General features: G+C 37.7%; 1 protein-coding gene and 1 pseudogene across 1 annotated transcript; one reads left to right on the top strand and one right to left on the bottom strand.

The window, feature by feature from the left end:
• The first annotated feature begins 6249 nt into the window (after nucleotides 1–6249).
• Nucleotides 6250–10261, top strand: LOC121741935 (annotated as a pseudogene).
• Nucleotides 10262–10643: 382 nt separating this feature from the next.
• LOC121741937 (membrane-anchored ubiquitin-fold protein 3-like) lies at nucleotides 10644–12667 on the bottom strand. Its single transcript, XM_042134919.1, has 5 exons — nucleotides 12499–12667; nucleotides 11963–12057; nucleotides 11586–11806; nucleotides 11100–11270; nucleotides 10644–10916 (listed from the first exon to the last, which is right to left on the bottom strand). The coding sequence occupies exons 3-5, from the start codon at nucleotides 11716–11718 to the stop codon at nucleotides 10849–10851; spliced, it is 372 nt and encodes a 123-aa protein (XP_041990853.1). The 5' UTR covers nucleotides 11719–11806; nucleotides 11963–12057; nucleotides 12499–12667; the 3' UTR covers nucleotides 10644–10848.
• Nucleotides 12668–14567: the final 1900 nt, after the last annotated feature.

A 14567-nucleotide genomic window follows, 5' to 3' on the forward strand; every position in this document is an offset into this window, starting at 1 on the left:
ATCTGAACTAAACTAAGCTAAGAGAGCAGAACTAAGCTAAACTAAGCTAGAGAGCTGAACTAAGCTAAACTAAGCTAAACTAGGCGGAAAGTAATGTCTCGAATACTTTCTTGTGGTGGCGCAGCCTCTATTTATAAGCTCGATTCGGCCTCCAGCTGGATAATAGGGAATATTCACTCATGCAGAGGATGAGCGACTCATTGATTGCTATGTTCTCTTTCTTCTAGAATAACGACGCTTTTGGAGAACAAATTTCTGATCGGTTCGTCCTGGCATCTTCACAAGCTGGCACGTGTCCCCTTCTAGAACGTCGTCTTGGGTAACAGAATGGTGCGCCACATCCAGCTCATTTCCTCACGTTTTCCTTCTAGAAACCATCAGTCCCCACTTTAACTGCTTGACCTCGCCCCTTGATCAACTCCCCCGATTTTTGGCCTTTTTCACCTTTTGTACGTGCTTGATCAGTTCGGCCTTGCTGCCTTGGACAAGTAGCATTTCTGCACATTTTAACACTTGTTTGCGTGATAAACCGATCAAGTAGTATATGTTTTACCCCCAAAACCGATGCACGAAATAAGCCTTATCAAACTGCTCACACTTAAAACATACTTGTCCTCAAGTATAAAGAGAAAGAAAAAGAAAGAGAAAAAGATAAGGCAAATTTCAGGCATGGTTTACTTATTTCACAAGCAAAAGAAAGAAGAACAAGAACTAAAAACACGTATTCACATGTATGCATTGGACCGAATAATTTTCCAACAATCATACCCGAGGTCGAGGTCATACCATTAACCAGTAGCTTATGTTTTTGCTTTTTCGCTTTTGCTTGATCAAGGAGTCAGCTTGTCAAGATTGCTCAATTTAAAAACTACTGTTGGATTCACTCAGTCACTCATTTCTCACCAGAGATGTTAGGACTGTTCACTCGGTGTTGCTACAAATTTAATACTTTGAATCGGACTGCACAAGATAGTTCCTTAAGGTCTTTGTTTTGGGTTGTAACAGGGCTCAGGAGTAGTAACTTGTTAGGGTAGGGTCCTAGGGGTTCTAAGTTTACAAGAGAAAATCACATGAGTCAAAAAGCCAAAGATTTGACTAAACTTGCTGGATCAAATTTGGGGTGTTTATTTCTTCTTCCACTTGATGCTCCTTCTCGGTCAATGTTGACCCTTAGCCTTATAACTTTCGGCTTAATTTTATTTTTTCCTGGGTTAGGTTGCAACTATTTCCTGCCCCTTTCTTTTCTTAAACATTTTCTTAATTTTTTGTATGATCAACCTGATTGTCTAACTTGATCGACCCGGCTACCTTTAATTTTTTTTTAATTCTATTGCTATCCCCTTTTGTTCCCCTTGATAAATTTCATCTCCTTGACCCTCTTCCCTCATGTGATAAGAAAATCTTTGGTTTTAAGGTTTCAAAGAATGGGTAAGAGTGTATGGGCTCAAAGTGGCTAACTAAGGGGTGCCTTTAGTAATGAGGCGGGTTCGTGGAACGAAGGAAGAAAAACGGCTCAACTGGTTAAATCCTAATGCCTTTAGTCCTCACTAATTGTGCAATTTTCATCTCAATATTAAAAGTTAGCCTCTCATAATTTTTCTTTTGTAAAGAGTAGGAGAAACTGTTCTACTTTTGGCTTATAACTCACATATAGAGAGGCTTCACAGTTGGTTTAGAAATTGAGCGATTCCATCATACTTGCGTCATTCAAATTGATCAAGTTTTTGCAATCAAGTTTTACATGTGAGCGTACTGAATTCTTTCTCTAACTCTTCCACGAAGTAATCAAGTCTTTCATTTATCCGATTTCATGCATATTTCCTATCTTATTGCTATCTAAAATTTGTTATTTTTGAAAAATTTTAGCATGTATGAATTTTCTGTAACTAACCCGTCCCCCCTCCCCACTGCATATGAGCTCGTCCTCGAGGGACTGGATGCAGTCGAAAGAAGGGTTAGGTACAGGCAATTTCAATCAATAAACAAGGGAAACTTCTCACACTTAGACCAGATACTGGGCTAAGTGTGAGATAGTGCCAATAATCAAAACATACTTAAAAACGAAAGGCAAAATATAGACAAAAACTATAGAAAATAGGCATGCGTACTTCTCACACTTAGACCTAACAAAGGTCTAAGTGTGATAGAACCAAAAGAAAATCAGTTATACATACCCTTAAAAACAAATAAAATTAAATTGTCTTGAAACTTAAATTGAACTGAGATGGGGTGGTTGTACTTAGGTTTTCCTCGGTAGCTAACTCGGAAATGCTGAAGGTGGTCTGGAGGATGTCGGGCGTCGAGTTGGAGGAGAGCTTGGAGAGGGAGGTGGTGGTTATGTGGGTGAAACGAGGATTTTTTTTTTTTTTATCGCGTGTGCACAGAAATAGATCACTGCAAGCGCTTGGTCAAGACACCACGCTCCTTAAATCCACTAGAGCACAAGGTCTAGGAACTTAAGAGAACATAAAGTGCTTGGTCGTTGGACACACATCGACTCCCCTTCAAAAAAATATAAATCCCTCAACCCGAATACTATGAATTAGTATAGGGAAGTGGGGTCGATCCCACAGAGATGGACTCGCAAAGTAGTGCTCAGAGACTTTGGACAGACAAATGGCTGCTGCCACGCAACAAAATGGTTGAGAATTTTAAACTAACTCTAGACCTAGGCAGAAAATGTAAATGCTAGACCTAGGACATGTTAAACTTGTAAATTCAGACTTCGACAACAAGAAACATAACCACTTCCTAGACAGTGTAAACAACCACCTAATCTAGCTAAACAGAATATGACTGAAAGTGGGGACCATAATTCCAAAAATGGCAAGTACGGAAAGAACTGCAGATTAACAAACTCTGACGCTAGCTCGCAGCAAAATGCATCCTCTCAACCAAATTAAACTTGCAGATGAACAAAACAGAGCAAAAAGCGAGATTCGAACAGAATATAGAGATTTGGTCGTCGTTATCTTGCTGCAACTCGGAAACACATCAGATCTGCGTACACTAGACGGAATGAAAGAAAAACACGTAAACTAAGCATGAAAAACAGATCGAAACTACTCAGATTCACGTCAGAATACTTGATCCACTCCGGATCCAAGACATCCGAACCCAACAACCAACAAATCCAGCAAATCCAACCAAAATTCTTCCACAATCCAACTCCAATCTCCCGGATCTGACCATTAACCTACAATAACTCAGTAAACAGCTGCGAAACGCATCCAACTCAGACAATTTAAAAACTCCAAAATCTCAATAAGCGAAGCGATCAAACCAGAAATCAACACAATCGCCATAACGGAAAATCAAACTTGCATTTAAACCAGAAACTATTCGGTGAAAACAGCGAACCGAGCTTCGAACAACGAAGCTCGGCAGAGTAAGTAAAATGCGGAAAGCGGAAAATAAATTGTTTCTTCGCTCCTAACAAGAGCGGTGTTACACCATATCGGAAGCTAAGATGAAACCCGAACGTGCGAACTGAGATCTCCTCAAAATAGTATCAAGTGTGTGTGTGGGAAAGTGAACTAAGCAACAGGCTGTGGTGAGGTCTCCACCGAGAAGATCCCTCCAGCTTGCATGCTTCTGCCTTTTATAGATGCGGACATAGCCCTTGAGTCTTCGTAGAAATCCCTATTCTACCCTTCAACTCTGGAGCTTCCTCCGTCGAGCAATTCTCTTCATAATCGTTCACTAATCGCCAGTTCCTCGACCTTGTGATTTTTTGGTCTTCTTTCCTGGACCTGGCGAATTCCTTCACACACCTGGCTTAAAACGTGCGTTAGTCCTAGTAAAATCACGAATTAAATCCCTAGACCCATGCATGAAATTAGCCTTATCAAACTGCTCACACTTAAACCATGCTTGTCCTCAAGTATGAAAGACAAGAAAAAGAAATAAGGCGAATTTCAATGCACGTTCACCTCATTTAATAAGGTGAATCGCACATCAGCATAACAAACCCCCCTTCCACTGTCTGGTCCCCCCTCTCATCGTACGCTTTCTTCTCATCTCGGTCTACTTTACCAATTTACATTAAAGCTCGTGCCATTTACGATGTGTTCTATTTTTTGGAGATGGGGGAGTATAAATAGTTAAAGTGTAGAGAAACGTAAGTCAAAGAAGAGAATAATGTAGAGAATAGTCTTATCATTCGTATTATCTCACTTACTTACACTCTCTCCACTTTAACTATTTTAATTTTTACAAAACTAATACAAAAAAGAAGTGACTCAAGTACGGGGATAGAGGGAGCATGTTTTACTCCATTCGTCTCATTCAAGATGTCCATTTTTTTTTCTTTTAGTTTGCCTCATTTAAGATGTCCATTTCTTATTCTTTTTTCTATATTTGGAATTAAATCCTTCTCTTATCTATCACCATTAAATATTCAATTACTTACATTTTTCTCTTGGCTTACTCAATCTAACAACTTCTCTTAGAATCCCATGTCACTCAAGAATGTGAACATCTTGAGTGGGATGAAGAGAATACTTTAATTCTTTAATTTCTTGTAAATCAGGTTTAAATGGTGTAAAATAATTTTTTATCATATAAATTAGGTTTTAAACCCATACTTAATTGTGTAATAATTAGGTTTAATCGTGTAATATTTTTTAATCATGCATTTCACTTCAGTTCTTATCGTTATCATCTTGTTTTAGCATCGTGTCCACCCATATTATATCGTGTCGTTAATGAATTTGTTTCGAGTGCAGGTCATGTTCGGATTTGAGTAGCTGTTGGATTCATTTTTGGTTTGACAATATCCTAAACAAGCAAAGTTCGAATTAGAGTATTTTGTTAAATCGTTGTCAGATTTATTGAAAGATGTTTTAATAGTACTAATGAATAAAAACGTTTAACTAAAATTAAAATGAAGATTAAATAATATACTCCATCCATTAATTAGACTATTAGGTAATTCATTCTAATTGACAATACATTATAACTAGACTATTAGGCAATTCATTCTAATTTGACAATACATTATATTGATGATCCGTCCATTTCAAAATTAAAGATACTATTAGAATATGTGTGTGGGTTAACAAAATGGTATAGAAAAATTTTCAAATCACACGTCAAACTCAAATTTGTTTTTAGTTTTTTCTATAGGTCAACGTCAAATATATTGTTAATGTAAGAATTTTGTAAGATATACATTTAAAAATGGCGTAAAATTTGAATTTAATACTCTCTCCGTTTTAAGATAAGCAAACCAATTTCTTTTTCGTACTCGTTTAAAAAAATAATATAAAATATTACAGTGAAGAAAAATTAAGTAAGAGAAATAATGTAGATATTCTATTATATACATTATTCTCTCTCCACTTTAACTATTTTATTATTATTTTTTAAAATCAGTGCAAAAAAGAAGCATCTCGCTTATCTTGGGACATAGAGAATATAAATAGTTAGAAGAAAACTAGTCTATATATACTCAAAAATAAATTTAAACTTAGTATAAATAAAAATAAATTTAAATTTAGTATAAATGATTGGAGATTGAAGACTATATACAACTATCAGTCTCGTGGAGAAACCCAGTTCATAGTTCTTGATCATAATTCATAAAGCAGCAAAAAGGGGTTCACCAAAAACACACACTCACCAACCCTTATCTCTCAATCTTCACTTTCACTACAATAGTCTTCTCTCTGTGTAAACTGTTCATCAATCTCTAATTAAGGCTCAAATGCGTCTCCTGTAACCGTTTCTTTCTTCCCTGACCCCAACTCCTTGCTTAATTATTTCTGCTAAATTAGCCATGTAGAAAAGGATCGAGTTTTGAAGGAATAGTTTTTGTTAAAATCTGTGTGGCTTTTTCTCTTTGGAGGATTCCTCGCCTAAATGCTGATATTTTTGTTGTTTGGACCTTGTTTAGTTTGTTTTGCATTTATCCTAATGTGTAAATTTGGATTTTTATCTTGTGCCGAATTTAATCTTGTCTCGATTTGAAGCTCAAGGTTTGTAATTGTGTGAATAAATTACTTGTTAATATTTTGCTTTGTTATAAAGAATGCTTTTTCGGGGGGTTTAGTAGAAATACCTGTTTATGTGGCCAGGAAGCTTGTCGATGATAGCATTTCTGGAGCATAGTGAGATTTTGATTATATTTAATCAAAAGTTGAGATTTTTAGGCGTTAGGCTTAAGAGTGTTACGAGATTGATGTTAACTAATATGTAGCAGGAGATAGAATCTGTTTCTGGGAGTTGATATATTATCATTTTTTAAGTATGTCATTCAAGAGTATACTTCAGGATATGAAGGGTGAATTTGTGGAGCATATCGAGAAAGGGGTTTGAAGGGAGGTTTGGGAGGTCTAGGTCTCACCGGGTAGTCGAGGAGTCTGTGGTGACTGCTGTGGATGCTATGAGGCAGAGCTGCTGGGCGAAATATGCCACCAGAGCTCTTGAGGGATGTGCTTATGCGCATTGAGGAATCAGACTGTGATTGGCCCTCGAGGCAGAATGTTGTTGCTTGTTCTGGTTGTTTGTAGGAGCTGGAGGGAAATCATGAAGGATATCGTTAGAAACTTGGAAGTGTCTGGAAAGGTTACCTTTCCCATTTCTGTGAAGCAGGTTTGTGTTGTGGAAGCTTTGTGAATCGTGATCTTTTACATGTGATGTGAATTGGTGTTTTGTTTGTCTTCCATTCTCATTTATCTGATGTTTACTCTGTAACATGTAGAGCGCTCCCTTATCTTCCCTCCAACTATTAAGTTCATATTATTGCTCAAATTTTTCTTGATTAGACCATGTGCAGTAGTTAGTTTGATAAGAGAACCTTGAATCATTACACACCTTCTTGAGATGCAATTGCTATTTATTTATAAATTAGATGTTCAAGAAGGGAAATGCATTATATGAAGCAAGAAAGAAGGTCTTGTGGCTTTGTACAACTTGTTGGGATTTAGGATTGGTGTTCAGTCCTCATTCAAAATCCATGTTGGCTCCCTTGTTTAATGTGAAATGGTGCTAATATCGTTGTCATATTTCACTTTCAAAATATCTATGGATGAAAATTGCCCCGGTAATTTGAAAAAGTTACTCAAATTTGATACATCTAACCCCTCTTTCTTTTCTTTCCAAATGTTTTAATGCATAAAGTTGTTCAATGGCCTTGGGGGATCTATATATTTAGCCCTTTCTGATGGATATGGCATGCAGTTTTCATATTTTGAATATTCACAAAGAAATCCAGACCTAGCTGTGTGGTTGTATGACTTGCATAGGAAAATAATTAATCCAGCTGACCTAGCATAGTTTATTGAGAAAATCTTATAGTTGATGTTAATCGAAATTGAGTGTCTCGATTTGACTTATTGCTTACCTGTTTGGGTAGCCTGGATCCTTGTTAACCTTGTACTCCTCTCTCAGTTGAGTGACTGCTGAAATAATTTATTTGCTGTTCTTCCCTCGCAGCCTGGTCCAAGAAACACCTTAGTTCAGTGTTTCATTAAGCGGAACCGAAGCTCTCAAACATATCACCTATACCTTAATTATAGTCAAGGTAAACTGCTTAAATTGCTTCCCCTACCCCTTCTATTTCTTTTCCACCCTTGTTTATAGGATAGTTTAATTTATCACATGAAATGATTAGTAACAATTAACAAATTAATCTTTTTCACACACCTTTATCCAATATTCCAAAAAATCTAAACGTACAAAGCCATTTTTTCCTTTTTAAGCTGTAATGACAAGTCTTTCTTTCATCTTGCAACAGCTTCTAATGATAATGGGAAGTTTCTTCTTGCTGCTCGAAGATGTCGACGACCAACTTACACTGACTACATAATATCTCTGAATGCTGGAGATGTATCTAAGACCAGCAGCAATAACATTGGAAAGTTGAGGTAAATCTTTTAGTCCAGGGTTTTTTTGCTTCCAAACCCTTAAAAGATTAAGCTTTTCTCTTGTTCCGGTCATCGCAGGTCTAATTTTTTGGGAACCAAGTTTACAATCTTTGATGCTCAGCCCCCAAATGCTGGAGCTAAAGTTACTAAGTCTCGTTCAACAAGGTTAGTCGGAATGAGACAAATCTCTCCTAGGGTCCCTGCTGGCAACTTTCCGGTGGCCCATATATCGTATGAGTTGAATGTCTTGGGTTCAAGGTGAAGAACTAAAACCCCTAAGTCAGAACTTTCATATTAAGTTATAACTAAAACTATATTATGTTGGACTGAACGTAGCCAGTGTTATGGTTAATACTTCCATGAATAGTGTACCTTTTTTTTATCTGAAAGTGGTATACAGCTCTAATTAGGTTTGCCAATTCTTGACTCAATAGTCAGTACAACATTATGGGATAAAGTTGGACTGTTAGTTGTACCAGGTCTGTGCCATTATCATATTGACACGATTAGGAGGTCAAGTTATCATTTTGTGTAGCGAACAAGCTGGAACAATAGTGATTTTTTTGAATAACATGCGCGAAAAGTTTGTGTATTTTACATTTTTGGATGTTTTTATAATTTTCTTGCTATATAATACTGTGGCTCATCGTGTATTAATTTTTATTGTTGTAGTCCCCTTGTTTTATAAGAGTGCTCACTTTTTATTGTCACCACGAGTTTTAATATAAGTTAGGTTGTGATAGTTGAGTGGAGGTATGATCCACCTTTTCTTATCGGAGGATGTGGGTAGGTGGTGAAAGGTCTAAACAAGGTCTCACCTTTATTTGTGAAACGATAAAGGGCGTGCGTCATCCTTAATTTTGCTGTAATTAAGTTGAAATGGCGGAGTAAAAGTAGACGTAATTTCCAAAAAAGGAATTAACACACTCTGTGGGACAGATGGAAACGGAAAATTAAGTACACTCTTGTTGGACAGATGGAAAAGGAAAATTAAGTACACTCTTGTGGGACGGATGAAAACGGCAAATTAAGTACACTCTTGTGGGATGAAGGGACTAATATTTAAGATAAATCTTGTTTTCTGATCGTGTTTGTGTTTGGACTTGATGTTTTGTGTTGCTAATGTGCCAACATAAAACATGCTGTGACTTGTAATATACTGATCCCTCCTTGCTAATTTGCATAAGCTTCATCACGTAGGGGACCAAGGCGGATGCAATGCGTGATGGATGCTATTCCAGTTGCTGCAATCGAACCAGGTGGTATTGCTCCAACGCAAACGGCTTTCATACCAGGAAACTTCGATTCGTTTCCCTCCCTCCCCTTTTTCAGGTCAAAATCGACTCGCTCAGATAGCTTCCAGTCCGGACCCATCTCAACGCCCAAAGACGAAATGCTTGTATTAAAAAACAAGACTCCTAGATGGCATGACCAACTCCAATGTTGGTGCCTCAACTTCAATGGGCGTGTCACAGTCGCCTCAGTCAAGAACTTCCAGCTTGTTGCATCTCTCGAGAATGGAGCTGGCGGGCAAGAGCAGCAGCATGAGAATGTTATCCTCCAATTTGGGAAGGTTGGGAAGGACATCTTCACCATGGACTACCAGTACCCGATCTCTGCTTTCCAGGCGTTTGCCATCTGCCTCAGCAGCTTCGACACCAAGATCGCGTGCGAATGATGAATCAGGTGAGAGTTTGCTTGTGTTTTGACTTAACAAAGGATGTATGAAATCTGACCACAGTGAAAAGTGTCTGAATCGTTCCTTATCAGAAAAAGAAGTAAAAAGAAATACTACATTTGTTGTTTGTATGAATCTTTCTATTATGCATTTTTCAAATAACTGAGTTCATTCGAGGCTCCAATTCTAATTCCAAGGCCCGAATTCCACAGAACGGAACAGAACCTTAAGAGAATACTTGACACTCAAGCTCCTGACTACTTGACACTCGAAACCACTTGATGCTGGAGCCATAGTAGAGAACTGCAAGGAATTACTATGCCTTTCGATGTCCGGCCTCCTCACTGATCGGGTTTTTGAATATATTGGAAAGCATGCTAAGAAATCGGAGATGGTGTCCATAGCTTTTGCTGGGGATAGTGACTTGACGTTTTGTCTGGATGCGATAGCCTGCGGAAACTGGAGATCAGGGACTGTCCGATCGGGGACAAAGCTCTCTCAGCGGAGACAATGCGATCCCTTTGGGAGGCTCATTGTTTTCCTTATCTTATACAAACTTCAAACTACCACTCTTGAACATGTACTATTATATTGATTTTATTCTATTATTTGATACTACTCCCAAATTTCATTTCTGATTCCGACCTGGTGAGTTGTGATGATGTAAAAATGTTCTTGATAAGTTGGGTATTTTCATCCTATTTTCAAATAGAAATAGCCATGGGTTCATTTTCGCCAATTTTTTGTAGCTTGATTAAGTATTTTATTTTTGCAGAACAAGTTAATTACTAACTGAATCCATTGAAACTATAGTAAAATTAAAAGCATTGCAATGAAATTCATGCATTCATGTTGATACTAAACTCAAACCAAGTCGTGGATACTTTTGAGTACGATTTTGTTTAACGACCGTGGATTAAAATGCAATAAATTAGAAGTATGGCTGCTGAAATCTGTTATAACGTCAATAATTAAACAATTGAGCCTCAAAATTAAAGACCATTATTACATTCACAAAAGTAGAAGCTAAGTTTTTTTTTGTTTCAATTTCATCTCATAGTTGATTTGCAGACCAGAAAACAATAAGTGCACAAATCTAGATCCACAAAGATTGATGATTACAAGTATGAACGCAATGTTTCAAATTATAGAGGCCAATTCATTTAGTTTCTCAAAGAGCCTTTCATCGGTGATGCTACGGTGCACTATATTATATTTCGATGAAAGTTAAAACTAAAAACAAAAACAAAAAGGGCACGAAATAATGGCCTCACCATTTTGATGCTCTTTACAGGCAGACCCCTAAAGGATAGTGCAGGAAAAAGTGCAGGAACACGAGCCCTGTTTTTGTTTCCCAGATAGATTCTTATCTGCATTGAAATTACAAGACAATTGCTCGACTTTAGACCTTATGGTGTAACAAGTTAATCGTGATTAAGAACACAAGCTTTGCTATGCTGATATCTATCTACTGCCATCACATTGACGATTGGGATATGATTTGCAAGTACATAACATGGGAAACTTTTAATGCCAAGTCAAGCGAAACGAACCTGTCTTTTTCTTAACAACAGCTGGCTGTACAACAACATGCATTGTAATAACTCCACCAGGATGGTCGCCTACGTGCGCTCTAGATTCAGCAACTGTTTTGCCATTCTCCAAAACCTTCCCAGCATGGATTATTTTCATATCATTTACTGACTTTGGGACTACTGATTTATCTGTTGATGAAGAAGAGAAAATCTCAGATAAAAGTAGGTCAAACAGACATAAAAGTTGTAAAATCCCATCTTATCAAACAATCGACACTGGTCTAAGCAACTACTCATATATCGCTCTCCAGAAAAAAAGGGAAATAAAATTACTGCAGAAGGAAAATACGGCATTGCTTCACATCCTAACAAAGAAACTAGAATATCATTCGACAAAACAGAATATCATTCGAAAAAATGGAATGCTCAGAATTGATTAGGAAATAGAACCATTTATGTAGAGAAAGTAAAGTAACACAAACGAAATAATAAAGAGCAGAAAACCTTGAGGCCACTCGGAAAGAAGCCTTTGCTTAAGAGTTGCAACTGTGATGGATGACGAATAAGAACCATGACCTATATCTGTCCCATCGAAGATTCTGAACTTAAGTTCAAGTTGCTCGACCCCCTCAGCCATAATACCCTCCCACTACTATATTACTAGAACTCCAATATGATAATTCTACAAGCTTATGCGTGAAAGAATTCAATTCACCGAAATTCACCTGTCCAAGGAATTCAGATAGAAGATTAATCATTCACAACTCCAAAATAAATAAAAAATAAAAAAATTGAAGCTGAAGCTTGTACGTACTACACTCGAGATCAACGTAGATTGAAGACGACAAAACTAAACAAATTCAAGAAAAGTAAAAACACACCAGCAATTGTACATCTGATACGCCCAATGAACCGAGTAAGCACCTCATATGATCGATCCAACAGCTACTCTTATCACGGAAACTCAAAGAGGCCCCTGCATCAAAGAGGCCAATTGTAAAATCCTCAGCACTATACTTCGTTAAAATAGTATGTTCATCCGTTGCAGCTCCCTTCACACACACATACAACTCCAATTTGAAGAATTTCATAAGGAAGGAATCATATAAACTTCAGTTGCAGAAATCTTTGGCGCAATTGTGTTCGAATCCAAACACACACAACCAGCTACCAGCAATTCGAATTGAAATTGAATCTTGATGCCCAATTACACACTTCCTTTCTAAGGATCAAAACCCTAGTTCGCAAAATTTAATTTATTTGAGAACCAACGGAATTAACAGAAAAAAAAACCTTGATCGATGCAATAAATTCTAATAACAAAATCACACAGAAATTCTTCCAATTAGAATGAATAAGAAGGCGTAGAAATCAATAAAACCGAAAACGAAGAGGAAAGGTAAAGTGTAGAAAAAACCTGATCAAGACCCCATTAGCGAAATATCGGCGAGTGAAGGGAGAAAAATTCCGGGAAAATGAGATTATGATACACCTCCAGAGACCCGGAACGACCACCAAAGATTAGGAGCGATTAGAGAGAGAAAACGGTGGTGTTTATCAATTTTTTCGTTGTCAGCTTATCACTCCTTTTCTTTCTTAAAGGCCAAAACAAAAATTCAAAATACCGTCTCCATTTCTATTTTACAATCGGTGTATTTTGCCGAAATAATTAATTAGATTAAAGTCTCATTTTGATCCTTAACATATAGCGATTTTTTTTATTTTAGTCCAAACCATTACCTTTTGAATTATTCGGCCCCTCATAAATAAAAAGGGTCACATTTGGTCAATTTTGGACGGTTCAATCAATTTTTTGACGGTTTTAATTATCGGGTCACAAATCCGTCACTAACAGAAATCAAGCTCAACCCTGCCCCTTTATGCCCTTTCAAGCAGCAAGCAACGAAGAAATCCATCTCTTCGTCGCCGCCGCCGTCGTCTCTCTTCTCCCAAACCAGAATCACTCTGCCGCCGCCGGAGGCCAACCCTGCCCCATCCGGCGTCAGCGCGAGAGCATTCACGCTCGAATCGTGCTTCGATAGCGTCGTCCTCAAGCTCCGTTTTCTCCTGTCGCCGGAGGCGGAGGCTCTCCACACCTTGATCTTCCCGTCAGCGGAGCCGGTGTAGACGGAGTCGATGCAAGCCATATCGGAAGATGTTTTCCACGTTTTGAAGCTCTTATCCCATGAGATTGAGTAGAGCTCGCCGCGATCGCCGTCAACGGCTAGTCCGGAGAAGGCGTCGGCGTGCTGGATCCATAAATTCTGCTTGTGGCGGCGGATTTTGAAGTAGTTTTTGGCGGATAGGCAATTGAAATCAATTGGTGATTTTTCAATTTGGGGGAAATTGGAGCTGTCCAAACCCTAATTTTGCAATCCTGGTGCGCGGTGAAGATTTTTCCGCCGGTGAAGGGGATTGATTTGGCCCAGCCCGAGCCCGACCCGAACGGTGTTCAGCTCGTCGTTGATTTGGCGGCGACGGTGTTCAGCTCGTCGGCGGACATGCGGCCGGTGGAGGAGGCGTTGAGGGCGGCGTTAGTGACAAATTAGTGACGGATTTGTGACCCGGTAATTAAAACGTAAAAAATTTGACGGAACCGTCCAAAATGGACCAAATGTGACCCGTTTTTATTTGTGAGGGACCGAATAATTCAAAAGATAATGTGTTTGGACCAAAATCAAAAAATCGCTATATATTAAGGGCCAAAATGAGACTTTAGTCAATTAATTATACACAACTTATTAGGAGTAATTATATAGTAGTAGTAGCTGCTATTTACAGGGGAAGTAAGAAAAGATTGAAACTAGATTAACTTTGGAAAATACCCCTTAGCCCAAAAAAAAATAGACCAATTTTACTATTTTGGATCGTTCACAAAATTAGACTAATTTCTAAATATGAAAATTTTTAAACATTTAAATACTATTCTCTCCATCTCTGAAAGTTTGTCCAATTTTCTATTTCCGTTCGTCCCACAAAATTTGTCTTATTTCACTTTTTAAACCACATATTCCACTAACTAATTTCTATTCACATTTTATTAAAAAACTAATATATAAAAGTAGGACTCACATTCCACTAACTTTTTCGACTCACTTTTAATTATATTTCTTAAAACCCGTGCCGGGTCAAAATTGGACAGTATTTGGGGGACAGAGGGAGTAATAATAATATAGAAAATATAGTCTATTAACACAACAACTCTCTTACTTTTTTTCACATCTATTTTACTTTAATAATTATACATTAAAATTATTGTCCCATCTATTTTACTTTATTAATTATATATTAAAATTCTTATGACAAAACTGCGTCTATTTTTTATTGAGTGAGATGCATTTGGACATGCGTTCATGACATTGGCCATTTGGCAGACGTAGCTAGAGTGATTGTTGGGTTGCGTTGCCGCTGATCTCACACACGTAATCGAGAAAATAAAGCACGCAAACGATATAACGTGGTTCGGTGATAAACCACCTACGTCCA

The sequence above is a fragment of the Salvia splendens genome, chromosome 7 (genome assembly GCF_004379255.2).
Source record: "Salvia splendens isolate huo1 chromosome 7, SspV2, whole genome shotgun sequence".
In the NCBI taxonomy this organism is placed as follows: Eukaryota; Viridiplantae; Streptophyta; class Magnoliopsida; order Lamiales; family Lamiaceae; genus Salvia; species Salvia splendens.

Coding starts and splice junctions, on each gene's coding strand:
- LOC121741937 (XM_042134919.1), bottom strand. CDS start 11,718: ATGGCTGAGGGGGTCGAGCAACTTGAACTTAAGTTCAGAATCTTCGAT. Junction 11,271..11,585: donor TCTTTCCGAGTGGCCTCAAG/GTTTTCTGCTCT, acceptor CTTCATCAACAG/ATAAATCAGTAGTCCCAAAG. Junction 10,917..11,099: donor TGTTGTTAAGAAAAAGACAG/GTTCGTTTCGCT, acceptor ATTTCAATGCAG/ATAAGAATCTATCTGGGAAA.